The 18,785-nt window shown below is 33.4% G+C and overlaps 1 protein-coding gene across 1 annotated transcript in view; it reads left to right on the forward strand.

Moving 5' to 3' along the window:
• LOC108693590 (chorion peroxidase-like) overlaps positions 1 to 18,785 on the forward strand; it is a 55,029-nt gene that overhangs the window by 10,898 nt on the left and 25,346 nt on the right. The window contains exons 4-5 of the mRNA XM_018202626.1: positions 10,049 to 10,351; positions 10,470 to 10,652. Of these exons, the coding sequence (XP_018058115.1) occupies positions 10,049 to 10,351; positions 10,470 to 10,652 (486 nt within the window). The remainder of the gene's footprint in view (positions 1 to 10,048; positions 10,352 to 10,469; positions 10,653 to 18,785) is intronic.

An 18,785-nucleotide genomic window follows, 5' to 3' on the forward strand; every position in this document is an offset into this window, starting at 1 on the left:
TCTTCCTCTTCCTCCTTTTTCTTCTCCTCCTCTTTTTTTTTCTCCTCTTCCTCTTTTTTCTTCTCCTCCTTCTCCTGTTTCTCCTTTTCCTCTTCCTCCTCTTCCTCTCCTCTGCTGAACAAATTCCTATTCCTCCTCCATCTTCTTCTTCCCGAGACAGCTAAGAAGGTAGACAGTCCTTAGCCTAAGTCCAATTCATTAGTTATATCGGGCATGAATTGGGAGATTTCCTCAGAGTCATTCAAATTGATTTGGGAAGGAAAACCAGACTTCTCCAGCAGAAGCGCTCTCCAGCAGAAACTTTCTTTTCCTCCTCTTCCTTCTTTTCAATCTCCTCCTCTTCGATCTCTATCTCTTCAGCCTCCTTGACCGAATCGTCCTTCTCCACTTCTACATCATCATTATCACTAATAACATTTTCCTTTTTTAACAGGTTGGTTAACAAAAAATTTCATTTTCTTCTTTTTGCTCAAAACATAAGCTTCACACAAGATATGACAACTTTGTACGGACAAGACTTGACACTGAGAAGAATCCTTCGTCATAGCGAGGCTGTATTTATAGGCGATGTATGTGAAATACTTAAGATAAATGTTTGCAGACTATAGAAGTATAGAACTTTAGATATCACAAAAAATGCAAGATAATAAGGGCTCGCTATAGATGGAAAATAAAGAAAGTACATATATAGTGTATCTGATTTGCCTTCAATGGGCCTTCATTGAAGACTCATGCGGCAATATACGTCGCTATTTTCATGATAAAAACCGTTGTTTAAAATTTTCAATGCAATTCTCCAAATAATGTTATTGAAGCTTCATTATTATTTTGCGTAAAGCCTGAGCAGCGCTCTAACAAAGTGTCCTTACTCAAGTCGTCATAAATTGGTCGAATATATCCAGCTTCCAAGACATCGTGAGGCAATGACATCGTGCTTGTAGGTGTCAAGGGTAGCATCGGCTTTTGCTCGTTGTTAGCTACACTATGAGTCCTTCTGGGCAACTTTCATGATGTAGTTTTTCATCTGTAGAGCTATAATAGAATTGCTCAGATTGACGTCTTCATTTTGTCCTTTGAATTACAATTTCTCCGAATGGCTAAACTATAATAAATGAGCTTATTTTTCTAGTTAATTTGTTTCGATCTCCGAGACCGCATGGGGCCGCATTAACAATACTGAGTAAGTCTTGGAGTCGCCATCTTCAATGTAATAATTGGTATACTTGACTGTGAAACGTTCCATAGATCTTCGAAAAATTTCCACCATTGAGTCAACCTCCATTTTTTCGGACCCTTCGTAATTCGGTAAGCACTTTTCTGTGTTTTACTTTCCTCGTATTCAGCAGTATTTTGACGTATACTCCAATATTCGCATTCTTTCACTCTACAATAGTTCGATTTTACAATAAGGTCCAGAATTTTCCCAATGCAATATCCAATAATAGAAGAAACACCATACAATGAAATGAATTGGTGTCGTCCTCACAAACTGTAAGGTTCGGAAGTATCTTTGCACTCTTTTTCTATGCAGGTTTCTTTTATTTCTTCTTTCACGGCTTAGAAAAAAATCGCAAAAAAAAAGATGAAATCTTTTTTATGATTACTATCGTACGTAGTTTGACAAGAGGCAAATCCATTAGCCCACAAAATTTTCTTGCTCCATTTATTATAGACCAATACCCAATAAACGCATAACAAATATGAATTGTCTATTAATTTCATATGCTGAACGGACATGATAGAATTGAAATTGGATTGCAAGATGAACACAATCAAAATTTTAAAACCAAGTCTCCGAGAGCTTCCTACTTTAAACTCCACATTAGAATCACATACTTTGCACTTTACATGCTCAGAAATTGTTGAGAACACAGTGATGAAATTTAAAATGCGATATTCGATTCCTTTATTCTTCAGAAACTTGTTTGCTGTTTTTAATTTTTTCGCCGAGACGCTGATATTCGTTGTCACTTTTTCTGTTTCGTATTTATTGAGAGGATGCAGACTTTTCCTTTTCTTATCTTTTCTAAAATTGCCTTGTTGAGCTTTCCATTTTTATTACAAAATTATTTTCTACAACGATCTCTCTACTGCGCTTATAATTTAATCGAAACGAATAATTGGACTGCGGATATAGCTACTGATGAAAGAAACATGTTTATTCCTGCACATACTGCAAACCGTCAGCTTAAATAACAAAAAACTATCATGCGAAGGATTATAATATATCTATCGTAGCCCTGCATCGTCAAACGCGCTTAGATTTTTTTCGCTATATTTCTGACAATTTTCAAGGAATCACTTTGAAACTTGCAAAGGATATTCTGAAGACTTCAAATTTTTCGAATATGCAAAAAACGAAAAATGCGTTTTTTCAAAGTTTCTAAGTGTATGTAGTCCCTTAAATAACATGTCTTGATATTTTAATCTTTTTGATGATTGTCTTAAAGAGATCATAGTTCGAAAATTCGTCGTTATATCCAACAAGAATCATTTGTTTAGATTTTAATGACACTTTGTCCCTTAACTGTTTGAGAACATGCATATACGTCGTACTGCCAAAAACTCTTAATGCGACAAGGATGATTTGCGACCCGTCCACAACTCAAACGGAGTGGTATTCGGTGTTTGCGTAGTCGATGTCCTGTTCAATATATAATCAGCCGAATACAGTTTCCGAAGATATTTCGATATGTCCTTAGCGATGATCATTGAATGAGCACTTTCTATTATTGTCCACATGTCTCTCTCGGCTCGCCCGTTTTGCTCAGATATAGGGAGCTGTCGTCTCATGTTTTATTCCTTTCTTGTTTAAGAAATTTCTTATGTCTTCGTTGCAATACTCCGTACCGTTATCAGTATGAAGAATCTTCACTCGCCGCTTAAATCTGTTTTTTATTTTGTTTAGGAATTTTTAAAATTTTTCAAATGCATCTGATTTATGTCTTCTGAAATAGATGCAGACTCCTACAGTCGATGCAGACATCTTTGAAAACTACAAGAAACTTAAATCTTCCGAATGAAGCTATTGACATTGATCCGCATAAATCACTATAAATCTTTTCACCTGATTCTAATCGCTGATTATCATTCGATCGAGAGAATGGTAATCTGTTATTTCTCCTTTACATATGATTTATAAAAGAAATTGGAACTTGTATTAGAAAATTCCTTGAACCAGATTTTTGTTCATCATTTTATGTAGCGCTTGCTTGTGTCCTAATCTTTCATGCCATACTTGCATTCTCGCTTGTGATTAGATTATTTACTTAACGGAACTGTACGAAACAACATTCGGTATAAATTATTTGCTTCTCTAATTGCATTGGCTACTAACCTGTTTCCGTCATAGACGTGAGCTCTATTGTCTTCATTTATTACTTTCATTCCTTTTTTTGTAATGATGCCTTCCGAGAATAAATTTTTCCTTAATTTGAATATAGAACTTCATTTATTATAGATTTATACCACTCATCATTGATGATTTTTTTTTATTTTAATTGTATCTTTCCCTTTGACTGAAAGTCGTTTCCATTTGCTCTTGTACCTCTTGAAATATAGAGAAGAAATCCCGACGATAATACATGTGAACGGATGCACCGCTGTCCATAATTCATGATTCTTTTGGATTTGTTAATTCTTGTAGTCCGCTGCTATACTTTGCATTGAATGCCGTCATGTTTCCAAGATTATTGCTCTTCTTATCATTGTATCCACGATTTTCATTATTTTTCGGCGGAGCAAGGCAATTTTTTGCAAAATGCTCCTTTGTGTTGCAGTTAAAGCACACTATACTGAGTTTGGAAGATTTCGTTTGAATGCTTTTCTTCTTTTCCGCAACTGTGCTGAAAGCAGTTTTATTGGCCTCGTTCGTGTCTAAAGGCGACTGTTACCAACGCCGATTAACTTAATCGACGATTAATTCATTCAGCAAAATTATTATTATAGATAAAAGACTTTTACACTTACTTTTACACAAGTAAGTAGAACACAAAGAAAAGTATATGATAAGGATAAGAACAACAGTCTTGCTGTTGACTATACTGCTGATTGAATTAATTGTCGATTAAGTTAATCGGCGTTGATTATAGTCGCCCTCAACGTGCTTTTTCGTCAAGCAGCTACGTTAGATTGGCTGTAGGTCTCATCCAAAGATAGTCATGCTTTCTGAACGCCGTTATATTTTGACCGGAAGACTTCCTGGTATCTTTGTTAACTGTCGCTGATTGATTCTCCTTGCACAAGATTCTCTACTTTTGCTATGTGCTGCGAGATCGAATCAGAGCAATTTTGTGTTTCGACGATGCACACGCGATTTTTAACTCGTACGGTTCTACAGTAGACGCTAAGTGAATCTTCCTGCCGATTCTTTCTTCCTGCAGTTCGGTAAAAACTTCACTTGTATTTCAAAGCCTATTCTCTTTTTTTTGCACGTATATCTGGGGCCACCTGTTGAGGCGCAGGAATAAAAAATATCGAGAAACAACATCGTGTCTTAGCACTTTAATAGCTGATCTTGAATACAAAGTGAAAGGTAGGAAAACTAAGAAATATATACATATTCGCGAGCTTGTATAGTTGCGTGCAAAAAAGAGAGAAGAATGGAAAAGTTGTAAAATCAGAAGTAGTAATATAAGAGAGGGAGGAGGTCTCTGTCCTCCATAAGAGCGGCAACGCCATGGATGTCAACGCTCCAGTAACCGCTTCAGTTCCTCTCACAATCAACTTAGCGTGCTGCATCAGTAATGGTAAATGGATGAACAAGAAGGCGTTTATTATCTCAACAATTACGTATTTCTTTTCCTTTCCCCTGTAATACATACCAGGTATAAGCTTAAATCCGCTGTTTATTAGTCAGAAAAATACATTTTTTTTTCCTAGGAAGCAAAAACAAATTTATTCAAAATACATGCCCTCGCTAATTATACATTTTTCCCATCTTTCGGGAAATTTGTGTATATCACGCCAAAAAAATTCCTCATCTTTCAAGGCAAATCACTCATCAAGCCATTTTCGGACGTCTTCGTAAGAATCGAAGTGCCGCTCAGCGAGCGCGTGGTCCATCGATGAAAACAGATGATAGTCAGAAGGTGCCAGGTCTGGTGAGTAAGCGGGATAGGGTAGCACTTCCCAGTTGAGTGTCTCTAAGTAATTTTGGACCATTGTTGACGTGTGCGATGGTGCGTTATCGTGAAGGAATATCAGCTTGTCATGTCTTTTCCGATAATGCGGCCTTTTTTCACGCAGAGCACGGTGCAATTTGATCAGTTGTTGGTCGTAGCGATGAGCATTAATAGTTTCACCAGATTTTAACAGCTCGTAGTAAATGACACCCTCCTGATCCCATAAAACGCACAGCACCGTCTTCCGTCCGAAGCGATTTGGTCTTGAGGATGTTGATGGTTGGGCGGGATCAACCCAAGGTTTCTGAAAATAGATCCATTTTTCATCGCCTGTCACAATCCGATGCAGGAACGAATTTTCTTTTTTGTCTAGTAAGCAGAATTTGGCATGTGTTTTGGCGTCGCTTCATCTGCCTATCGTTCAGTTCAGTTGCGGCACCCATTTTCCGATCTTTTGAACCTTCCCCATGGCACGTAGCCGCATGGAAATGGCTGCTTGAGAAACACCCAATTGCTCGGCAAGCATTTTTTGCGATTGGGTATCGTCCTCGTCCAAAAGAGCAATTGACAATCCTCCTTCCTGGACCGATTTTCACGCTTCTTGTCACTAAGGTCAAAATTGTCATCATTGAACCGGCGAAATCAATCTCTGCACGTTGTTTCCGATAAAGCATCGTCGCTATAGGCCTTTATACAAGCATTCGATTCGACAGCCGATTTCTTTAAATTGAAACAGAAAAGCAAAGTTTCCCGCTTTTTTTTTAGTAAAAAACATGATTGCGAAAGAAAAAATGTATGTTGTTGTATGAAATTGCTGATGATGTGCACTGGTTAATGTTGACAGATGTCAAACACTTAAAAAAAAGTGTATTGTATGCCCAGGGTAGCTTTGTACGCTCACTAATGTCACCTATGAGCAAACAGCGGATTTAAGCTTATACACTCTATAAGTCAACAAGTGTCGTTCAATAATCAGGTAAATTTTGGCGAAATGGCGCTATAATAAACTGTGTAGTATATGGCTAAGAAGTAATACTATTCAAACTGTCTCACACCAAGTTTCAGCCAAAGAGACGCTTACGTGTGGCAGACGTTGGAAATGAGCATGGCAGCAGTCGTAAAAATGGGAAAAAGTGAATTCCGTGCAGTGATTAAACATTTTTATTTAAAAAAATGGACGACTTCATAGATCAAAGCCGAGTTGGACGATGTTCACGAGGGACTCTGCACCATTGAAAACCGCTTATTTTTGGATTAATGAATTCAAAAAAATCGGACCAAAGATGAAGTTTGCTTCGGACATCCAGTTGAAATCACTACGCCAAAAATGGAAGATCGCCGAATGAAAGTGCATAACATAGCTGAGATGCATCTCAGTAGATATGGTGCATAATATGCACAACGAATTAGAAATGAAAAAGTTTTGTACACTATGAGTGCTGAGATTGCTGATCATTGTCCAAAAACTCATATGAAAAGACATTTCGCAGCAGTGTTCATCGATGCTTAAGCGCAATCCACAAGACTTTTGATGTCGATTGACTATAAATGAGATTTGGATCCATTATTACATATTCAAATCAAAATTGCCTGGTGAATGTGCGCCGATGAAGGCGAAAATTGTTTTGTTGATGACAAGAAGATAATGGCCACTTTTTTTAAATTCCCAAGGAATCATCTTCATTGATTACTTAGAAAAGTCAAACAGGAGTATATTATTTTACACTTTTGAATCATTTGAAAAGCTGCAAACGAAATGGCCGAGATTGGCGCGTAAAAAAATCCTCTTTTACTATGACGACGCTCCGGCTCACACCTCCATAGTGCAATAGCAAAATCGTATGAATTAAGATTCGAATTGCTGCCCCATCCACCTATTGTCCTGATTTGGCTCCTTGTAACTTTTTCCTATTCCCAAACCTCAAGATCTGGCTCGGTATAAAGAAATTTTCATTCAATAAGAAAGTCATCATTGCTGTGGATACGTATTTTTAAGGCCTCGAGACTTCTTACTTTTCCGAAGGGATCAAAAAATTGAATCACCGCTGAACTAAATGTGTAGAGCTTCAAGGAGGCTACGTCGAAAAGAAAAAAAATTTTTCGAAAAATAGGTAATTTTATCGCTTTTTCACCTGACTTATTGGACGACTCTCGTATGTGTGTAAGCATGTAAACATATGTATGAACGTACGTATGTTCATACGTACACACTGAAAAATATCATTCTATTGCTAAGAAAAGCAATTAATCATTTCATTTTTCTTCTTTTAAGTAACGATTACTTTCAACAACAATAAAGAATATTTTCTCCTTAGTAATCTTAAAATGTATTCATTCGAAGTTTTAGAAATACTCATACAATATCATATACTTAAAATAAGAATTTATTCTCTTTTAAAGAGAATAAATCTTTTATATATTATATATATTATATTTACTTATTTTCCTATTTAATATTTGATAATCTAGAGAAACAAATAATCTAGAGGAATCTTCCTTTTTTTTTACTAAAACGACAGACTTCACAAAATCAGAGATCGAAGGTCAGACTATATCCTTTTCCCATTCGCTAATCTGAGAATTAATATTTTTCTCTCGACTTGTGACAACCATTTTTTGTTGATATACTTGTTGATACACCGGTTCATCCTTTAAAATAATTGACATTTTTATATCGCTTTTCTGCAACTTTTGACTGGTAATTCTCCATCAAGTTTATTATAGCATTTCTATGCTCTCGGCATCTTGCTCGACATGTCAGTCACGCTTGTGTTCTGTACGTCAATCACAAATATTTCCGGCCGCGTTAACGGTCTGTTCGTAAATCGGAATAATCGAAATTACCTCATTTAAAATTAACTTCCACTGTGCTTAGAAAATCCGCGCCGATATGTAATCCATATTGTAAAACAGTATCCGGGACGATCAGAATAAATATTGAACAAATGTGACCGTCGATCGTATTCGAACTTCCTCAGAGGCCGACGCACGAAAATCTTCCACTCCACAAAACTCCGTTGCCGAAGCTTGTGATCTCGGCGATCGCCATGTACTCACACTATATACTACTATATACTACTACTAGCTCGCATATATTGCTTCCCATCTATCAGTGCGGTAATAACTCTATCTCCTATTCGCACATCTTTCGTATATTTTTTGCGATTTATGAGAAATCGACGGAACAACATTTTTTTTGCTAAATTATCCTTTTTGGGACAGTTTGATGTGATGTGCTTATATTTACGACATTTAGTATCAAGATTCTTTGTTGGACAATTCACATTAAGATGTCCTCGAGAATCGTAATTAAAGCAATGCCTCATCTGCTGCTCTTCCCCTACTATCGTTCCTACCATCACTCTTCTCATCGATCGCGCCGATTCACTCATACCGCCCGCCTCCAGCCGGTTCATCGTTTCGCACATTCTACTGACTTAAATTGATCGCACCCCGATCCCGCAACATTATCCTGTCGAATGCTTTTAGGAGAGAATCAATTAAAGTAAATCCCTAAATGCGCGTCTGTTGGTGCAACGCGACGTTCGGAATACCATTCATGATGTGCTTAAACAGCTTGTTCTCGTCAATTCCCAAATAATACAAAGTTGACTAAAGTCGACTATAAATTGACTGGAGAAGTCAAAAGTCGATTTCAAAGTCAATCAGAATAAATGAAGATGTATCTAATCTCAAAATTTTTTACGAAATTTGAGAAATTCCACGGCACGAATTAAAAATTATGCACAAATGCCGTTTACAGTTTTCGAAAGACTGAATCTTTACCTTTAATTTGCTTTTTTGTTGAGTTCTGTATGATTTTTTTTCACCGAATTATTCAACGTTGAAGTAAAAATGACCCTCTTTGCTTCAAATAAAATTCAAATTCTCAAATTTCGTAAAAAATTTTGAGATTGGACACATCTTCATTTATGTTTGTGTAATTTCGGCAAATTAAAATATCGGCAAGACATTTTTTGAAATACCGGTCTGAAAAGTAGAGATTTCAGCTTTTTTAAATATCTCGCTACATGATTTTTCACTGAGTTATTGCTATTTAAAAATTAGTACTAAAATTTATGTGGCCTGTTTTTCTTGCGTGTGAGTGTATATAGAGTATTTGGAAAATAATGATAAATTTTTAGCATAAGGGCAGAGTGGACTAAACTGGGAAAAAGTCCTCTACGATTTTGCAATTTGCGCAACAAGATATTAATTGTTAAAAATTGCCGAAAATTGGTCTCCAATAATTTTTTACTCAACTTTACAGAAAAACTGCAAGAGATAAAAATTGTTAATTTTTTTCTCATAGAACTCTACGAATTTTTTCAAAATTTTTTAATATTATACCGTATTTTTTCAAGTGGGGGAAAAACGGTGGCGGAAGAAGGGAAGGGAAAGTGGAGGAAAAGGAGGAAGAGAGGATGGAAGGGGAAGGGAGGAGGGGAAGGAGAGGGAGGAGGAGGAAGAGGAGGAGAAAGTAAGAAATTTTACATTTTTTTTTAATATCGGCTATAAAATATTTAATATTTTAATAATTTTTTTGTTCGCATTATCATATAATACCGTGACGCATTTTGAAATGGGTGCGGCGGCGGCGGTGGCGGCAAAAAAAATGCGGAACGCATAGCAGATCATCACACGTATCATGTTTATATAATCCATCGGCCGGGATCTTATGTTTACATAAATAGTGATAATCGGGGATCCTATGTTTATGGTATGTAAACAAATATGGAAATATGAGAAAAATAATATGATTGCAGAAAGTGCAATCGAATAATTTCTTTTCTATGTGATTCTACATTCCAAATACTAAATAGAAACTCTACATAAATCAAATTGGAGGCAACCTGGTCCATCCAAAGAATAGTGTTCCTGTTTAGTGGAATCCCTATTTCTCAACTCGAACTTTAATTCTCTAGGCTTACTGCAATACGGAAGAATACAGGCGCGAAGATCATCACTTTTGAAACATAAATCGGATTTATGCAAACGCGGGTCTTTGTCTACAACTTGTTTCCGAGCTGGTGACGGACGTCTAAGTGAGCAACCTGCTCTTACGTCCCTGCACATCGTTTTTCTAAGATTGCACAACAGGATAGCCACGGAATTATCAACCTTAAATTCTCATTGGAGCGACGAGAAACTTTTTCAAGAAGCACGAAGAATCGTTGGCGCAATAGTCCAACATATAACTTATCGAGAATTTCTGCCGATCATTCTTGGTAAGACAACTTTCAATTCAGTAGTTACTGTCACTTGAAGATAATATTATCGATAGTATCATAAAGACTAAAAATTGATAAAGCGTTCTAAAATAAAAGCACTAATAAAGTTTTCCAGGCCCTCAGGTGATGAAAATTTTTGATTTGGAAGTTCATAAAAAAGATTACTACAAAGGATATGATCCGACAGTAAATCCCACCATTGCAAATTCATTTTCTACAGCGGCTTATCGATTCGGACACTCACTGATCCAGCGAAGTTTTATTAGATTTGATAGCGATCACAGACCCATTTTTAATAGTAAGTAAAGTAATATAGATATTAAATATTATTATTAAATGTAAATATTTCAAATATTAATCCATATATTATTATTGTTTCATATTATAGGAATAAAAAAAGAACGTTATTTTAAAAGTACTTTAAAAGTTTTAGGCGATATATAATTCTTGATTTCAGAAAAAAAATAGTCGTTTCTATTTGTAATTTCATAATGTGTATAAAAAACATAAAGGTTAAAAATATACACTTATATATATGAAGTATATATTAGAATGCAAGGCATATGAAATAATGAATAAAATTTCATTTTTAAATTAACACAAATTACAGATCATCTAAATCTTAGATCTAAATCTTAGACTTGTTAGATTCTAACAAGTAAGATATCCAAATACAGCAGGCTCGGCAACATTTGCACTTCTCAGCCGATTTTCGACTCGGCTCCGCCTCCCGCTATTCCTCTCGCGCTCTGCACGCAGTCCAAATGCCACTTAGCGCTTAGGAGTGTATAAGCTACATAGATTTGAAGTGCACTCGCTTTGAGTGCTCATGCTATAAACTTTATTCTATCTTTTTTTTTCACTCATTATGTAATTAAGACAGAATGAAGTAACGTATACGCGAATACATCCAATGAATTTTCAATAATTTTTCACGTCACTCTTGAGGTACTATTATTGACACGTTTTTTTTAAGTGGTATCCCCAGCAGGCCTAGTTCATTGATAAAAATGATGAATTGTATGACCAAGTAATTAAACACGAAGTGAAATAAAAAATACTTATTCTGATTTTTGGAATCTTTTATTGGCGAGACCAGAAATGTCGATTCGCATACAGCGAACCGTAAGAAGCAAAAATTCATTGCTCAAGAAAGAACGTCTCTCATTTCCTATAAGTTTCATTTTCAAAAAGGATGTCTCACATAAATATGTAGATCCAAACATGGAATGAATTCGAAGCTTGAGATATGATGATTCTTTCAACATTTTGTAAAAATCGGCACCAGTTCCATTAACCGTTTTTAGTGAAATAAATTCGTTCTGCAAATCACATAATTTATCTTGCAAGTCAATATGTCCTTCAATTGGCATTGCAAGAGGATTCTCGAAAAGAATTAAGTTTTAAGAATTCAGTTTTGAGTTTCTCGAAGCAAGTAAACTGTGTATCGAATTCTATAAGAGAATATAAAAAATGAATATATTCTTTGAAATTGCAGTTATTGTCACGTTCTTCGACAGGAATTTGGCAAGAAGGAAAAAGTGAAAAATATTATTATTTAAGTGAGATTTGAATAACTGCAATTTTCTTCGGAAAGAATCATAATTAATTGGGAAATATTTTGGTCCATCCTTTGCAGCTTTAAATTAAGAAGTCTAAGTTAATTACTGCCTAAGTTAAATACTGCAAAATGTAGCTGTAAAATAGATTTTTTCTTGTAATAAGAAAAGCTGTTCTCCTTTTCCTGAAAGAAATGAACAACTCAAAATTTCATGAATATACATCTCTTTTGAAAGATGTCAGTTTTCTTATTAAACTCGCTTTTATTACTAATATAAGTGAAATTTTGAGTTGTTCATTTCTTTTCTTATTGCAAGAAAAAAATCTATTTTACAGCTACATTTTGCAATATTAAATCAACGAATTGGACAATGAAGTGGGACATCTGTGTAAACAGCTTTGTTCAGCAAGAAATAATTTCAATTTTCGATGGGTAAGGAACTTATGTCCACTTTTAATTTCATTATTTTAGTGACAGTTTCCATAGCCGTTTTACAACTTTACCGGTTAATGCTTTTCTGATGTATTGTGCAATGACTAATGGGGATATATTAAAATTTCGCTACTTTAATTAATTGATCGGCGAATCCTTTCTTTAAATCATAGCTCGCGCACTATCAATCGTAATTGAAGAACATTTATCAAAATCTATGTCAAATTTTTTGAGAATTTCTTCAACTGCCAAAAGATATCGAGGCTTGTCATTATGTCACGTAATACGACAAAAATAAAAGTTCCTCGAGACATGAATAATCTTATACAATTCGAATAAAAATACTAAGTTGACTTGTATGTGGAATATCAGTGCTTTCGTCAAAGCACAAAGAAAAATATTTACGATTTTAGAAGATTTTGTAATTCATCCCTTATGGAATCATTGATGTCAGCAATTCTCTGTCTCTTGATGTTACAGTTTTTGCACATAGATAAATATTCATTGCTTGTTTCAAAGTTAAGGAATTGCTTTTACTGCTTTAATAATATAATTTTTAACAAATACGCTTTCTGAGCCGAATGGCGTAGAATTTTATGCTATAAGCAAAGAAACGACATAAGAGGCTTGCAGAGATTTTCGAGAAGAAGATGGAAAAAAGGTGTTGAACTTTCTTTATAAATTAATTTTAACTCTTCTATAACATTCAATTTTTCTGAATTTGAGTAATTTAAATAATTTATATGCAAGTTTTTGATAAATCTTGGGAATTTAATTATTTTTTTAGTTACATTTCAGATCGGATGATTTGTTTATTTTGCGGCTTTCAACCATCAGTAGTTAAAAAATATGTGAAGCAATTCAAAACTCGTCATTTGGTAAATTATTTAAATTATTCAAATTCAGAAAAATTGAATGTTATAGAAGAGATAAAAGAATTAGAATTTATGAAGAAAGTTCAACACCTTCTTTTCCTTCTTCTTCTCGAAAATCCCTAACCTCGTTTATTTGCTTATAGCAAAATCCTACACTATTCACCGAAGGCGTTTTTGTTTAAAAATTATATTATAGAAGCAATAAAAATTTTTTGCAATTCCTTAACTTTGGAGCAAGCAATGAACATTTGTCGTGCAAAAATTGTAACCTCAAGAGAGAGAGAATTGCTTATATCAATGATTTCATAAGGAATTATAAAATCTTTTAAAATCGTATAAATATTTTTCTTTATACTTTGACGAAAGCACTGATATCGACACACGAGTCAACTTAGTATTTTTACTCGAATGGTGCAAGAAGATTATTCAGTTGTCGAGGAACTTTTAGATTTCGTCATATTGCGTGACACAACAACAGGCCTCGATATTTTTTTGATAGTTGAAGAAACTTTCTGAAGATTTGACATAGATTTTGATAAATGTTCTTCAATTACGATTGATGGTACGAGAGATATGACAGGATTAAAGAAAGGATTTGCCGATCAATTAAATTAGCGAAATTTAAATATATCCCCATTAGTCACTGCACAATACATCAAGAAGCATTAGCCGGTAAAGTTATAAAATTTTCAACATCTATGGAAAATACACTAAAATAATTAATGAAATTAAAGGTGGACATAAATTTCTTACCTATTCAAAATTGAAATTATTTCTTGCTGAACATAAAGCTGTTTACACAGATGTCCCACTTCATTTTCCAATTCGTTGGTTTAGTACTGCAAAATGTAACTGCAAAATAGAAGTTTTTTTTGCAATAAGATAAGACATTCTCCTTTTCCTATAAGAAATGAACAACTCAAAATTCATTTCACAAATATATATATCTCTTGTAAAAGATGTCACTTTTCTTACTTACTCGCTTTTATTACTGATATAAGTAATCAACTTAGACTTCTTAATTTAAAGCTACAAAGGACCAAAATATTTCCCAATTAATCACGATTCTTTCCGAAGAAAATTGCAGTTATTCAAATCTCACTTAAATAATAATATTTTTCACTTTTTCCTTCTTGCCAAATTCCTGTCGAAGAACATGACAATAACTGTAATTTCAAAGAATATATTCATTTTTTATATTCTCTTATAGAATTTGATACACAGTTTACTTGCTTCGAGAAACTCAAAACGGAATTAATTCTTTTCGAGAATCCTCTTGCAACGCCAATTAAAGAACATATTGACTTGCAAAATGAATTATGTGATTTGCAGAAGGATATTTCACTAAAAAACGGTTAAAAAATTGGTGCCGATTTTTATAAAATGTTGAAAGAATTATCATACCCCAAGCTTTGTGATTTCGAACTTCGAATTCATTTCATGTTCGGATCTACATATTTATGTAAAACATCCTTTTTGAAAATGAAACTTATAGAAAATGAGAGACATTCTTTCTTAAGCGATGAATCTCGTCTTATACAGCTCACTATGTATGATATGCGAGTCGACGTTTCTGATATCGCCAATAAAAGATTCCGAAAATCAGAATAAGTATTTTTCATTTCACTTCGTTTGGTTAATTACTTGGTCGTACAATTCATCATTTTTATGAGTGGACTAAGCCTACTGAATACCACTTAAAAAGACGCTTCAACAGTAGTACCTCAAGAGTGAAAACTATTGAAAATTCATTAGATGTATTCGCTTTGAGTGCTTACACGTTGCTTCATTCTGTCTTAATTATATAATGAATGAAAGAAAAGATAGAATGAAGTTTATAGCGTTAGTGCCTAAAGCAAATGTACCTCATATCTATTTGTAACTTATATGCTCCTAAGTGCCGAACGGCATTTGGACTGCGCACGGAGCGAGAGATGACAGGAATAGCGGGAGACGGAGCCGAATCGAAAATCGATCGAGAAGTGCAAATCTTGCCAAGCCTTGACTTAAAGTCTTGTTGCTGGTCTAAAATTTAGTATTAATTTAATGTTAATAATTTAACACTTCTAAATATAAATTTTAAAGATAAAAACAAACAGAAATTTGATGAACATAATTTTTCGAAACACATGCATCGCGTTACTGCTTTGCAATGTATTTGCTGTATAGTTTAATATATGGTTAAATACTTAAAGATAAAGGGATATGATTACTTTTGTCAAGGTTTGTTGATTTTTCCTAATTTCTGTGATTACGTTAAAAGTAATAAATTTAAAAAAATCGTTTTTAAATTCATTGAAGTCTCGCTTATAATCTATAAAAGTTAGAAACTAATAAATAAATTAAAATTTTTTGAAATTTACATTTTTTAAGAAAGTGTTAATTTTGCCATTTTGCTCCTATATGTGGGTAAGGTGATTTTCAATGGTGAGTAAGATGATGAAAAATCAATTTAAGTTAAAATTTAAGTTAAAAATATACTTTTTATAATTTAAAAAAAATATATAAATAAAATAAAATATTTATATAATTCAACAGAAGTAAAATAAAATGCTGAAATAATTAAAATTAATATATTAAAGGACAAGAGCTACGAGCTAAAAACATGGAATTTAAAAATTCAGTATATAATCAATAAGGATAAATTTAATTTAACAAACAATCCTTATCGAATCATTTTCAATGTTACTGCTCAAAATGTTAAATCCAGTACATAATTAAAATCGCGATCATAATCATAATTATTGTTTTAATAGTCTAATAGTTGTTCTATACAAATTAATCTTGTTCTTATGCAGATAGTGTAGTTTGAGATGCCTTTTGTTTTTTTTATTCTTTTTTTTTATTCTTTTTTATTCTTGTTCTTAGATAGATAGAACGTAAACAGCAAAGTTAATGTGAAGTTAATATACGATTACAGTGATGTGGGAGTTGACCAATATCATAAAACATTTCGGTATTGTGATTATTATTAATAATAATTAAACTGAAATTTGTGTCAGAAATACTTGTTAGATTGCATAGTTCTTATATCTTTGTAAACGATGCCCTAATAAGCATTTCTTACAAATTACAGTTTAAATGAAATTGACCAATTCAAACATTGCTATGTGTGATCGTACATTATTAACTTCACATTAATTTTATCAATTATGTCCTATTTTCAAGAACAAGAGTAATCAGGAAGAAAGTTAAAAAAGCTTTTCAAACAGCGTCACAATCTGCATAACAGCGACATTAATTTTTACAACAATTAGACAAATAAATCAAATAAATATACTATTAGAACAATTATGCAATTTTGATTATGTAGCGGATTTAACGATTTGAGCATAAATTAATTCCTAAAGACTCCTTAATGAGCCTTAATGAAAATGGTTGAATATAACAGCGCAAATGGAGTCAAGCGGTAATTCATGTTCAAACTAATACAGTTACCAAAACAATTTTATTAATAATTAATTCGCTTACATGTTTCGGCTTTTGTGCTATCCTCAGAGACAATATGATGTTATAATTACAAAAAAATTTTTTTACCAACTAATTCATTTCAGTGAGCCACCTCCACCTATTAACGGAAAATATAATATAAAAACGTTTTTGACTAACCGATAGAATTTAAATGTTTGCGATATGGTGAATTTTTGTTTTAGTGAGTTACCTTCTATTATTATTTTACAATAAATCGTTTTTACTCCCAACAAATTAATCTTTTAATAATTTTAATACATTTATATTATTACAGTTCGTTTTTACATTACATTTTCCGTTAATAGGTGGAGGTAGCTCACTGAAATGAATTAGTTTGTAAAAAAAATTTTTTATAATTACAATATATATTGTCTTTGAGGGTCAAAAGTGAGCCATAAACATGTAAGGATTAATTATTATTAAAGTTGTTTTGTTAATTTTATTGGTTTGCACAAGAATTACTTGACTCCTATTGCCCTATTATATCCAACCATTTTGTACGCAGTTACATTGAAAATGATCCTCGATGAGGATCAAGTGTTTGTTTTGTTAAATTAAATAGTCATTACTGACTATTACATATACATATTGAACTTATATTAGTGTACAACTTTGCTTCCGCCGTTTTTTTTCCAAAATTCGAGACTTTATTGTAAAAAACTGGTTATACATTTATGATTCAAAGTATTGTCCATCGCTGGCCACTACTTTCTCCCATCTTTCGGGTAGCGTACGAATCCCGCGTCGAAAAAACTGGTCATCTTTTGAGGCTATCCACGAATCGATCCAATTTTTTACTTCTTCATAAGAGCGGAAGTGCTCGTCAGCCAGGCCGTGTGCCATTGATCGAAACAAGTAATAGTCAGAGGGAGCAACGTCTGGATAATATGGCGGGTGGGGTAGGACTTCCCATTTCAACGTTTCCAAGTATGTCTTGACCACTTTCGCAACATGGGGGCGAGCCTTGTCATGCTGCAAAATCATTTTATCGTATCTCTCGTTGTATTGCGGCCGTTTGTCTTTCAATGCTCGGCTCATCAATTGCGTTCGATACCGATCGCCTGTGATTGTTTCAGTCGGTTTTAACAGTTCATAATACGCTACGCCGAGCTGGTCCCACCAAATACAGAGCATGACCTTGGACGTCAAAATCACCGTTCTTGAAGCGTTGAAACCACTCACAACACGTTCTTTCACTAATAGCGGCCTCACCATAAGTATTTGAGAGCATTCGATGAGCTAAGTCGCAGATTTCTTCATATTGAAGCAAAAAATTAAAACCTCCCGCAAATGACGAGAATTTGGTTCGTAAACTGATATTTTCAATCGAGAATAACTTTATGATGCAGACACAAATCGACTAATGTTTCTATGGAGTTATGTTGACAGATGCCCAAGTTTATTGTATGACGTCTATGATCTATTTATTTCGACCACCACTTACCGCTAAAGCCATCTACAGGAAAACGGCGGAAGCAAAGTTATACATCTAATACATATTGACTTATACATATTGAACATTTAAAACTCTGTTTTTGGATCTTTCGTGAAGCAATATATCGAAAATATATATATAGACTAAGGATAACATTCATAAATTTTATTATTCCAAATATTTCAAACAATAAAAATTGTAATTATAATGTTTTTAACGTTATAATGTTTTTATTATTAGTATGAAATATATTGTAATAAAGGATCAATATAAATATTATATAATGTTCGGGTATTTCAATAAAAATTATCTTATCTTTAATGTTTTAATTTATATACTTTATGAAAATAAAATTATTGAAGCATTAACAATATGTTTATATGATTATGTTAATGTTATATTTATGTATATACTGTACTTACAATCACGTAATTAATTTATTAGTAGAATATAGCTTTTTACTACTGTGTCGAAAATAAAATAAGATTTAAATTGACTTTTAATTTAAAATGATTATTAATAAAGATGTCAGAATATAGAAATTAATGTCATTGTCATAATATTTTACTAAGAATGCTCATTCTTGTATTTTGTTCCTACATGTAAAATTTTAAGTTGATTTATGATATCAAGAAAATAAGTATTAATGATATTCCG

Source organism: Atta colombica, unplaced genomic scaffold (genome assembly GCF_001594045.1).
Source record: "Atta colombica isolate Treedump-2 unplaced genomic scaffold, Acol1.0 scaffold94, whole genome shotgun sequence".
Taxonomy (NCBI): domain Eukaryota; kingdom Metazoa; phylum Arthropoda; class Insecta; order Hymenoptera; family Formicidae; genus Atta; species Atta colombica.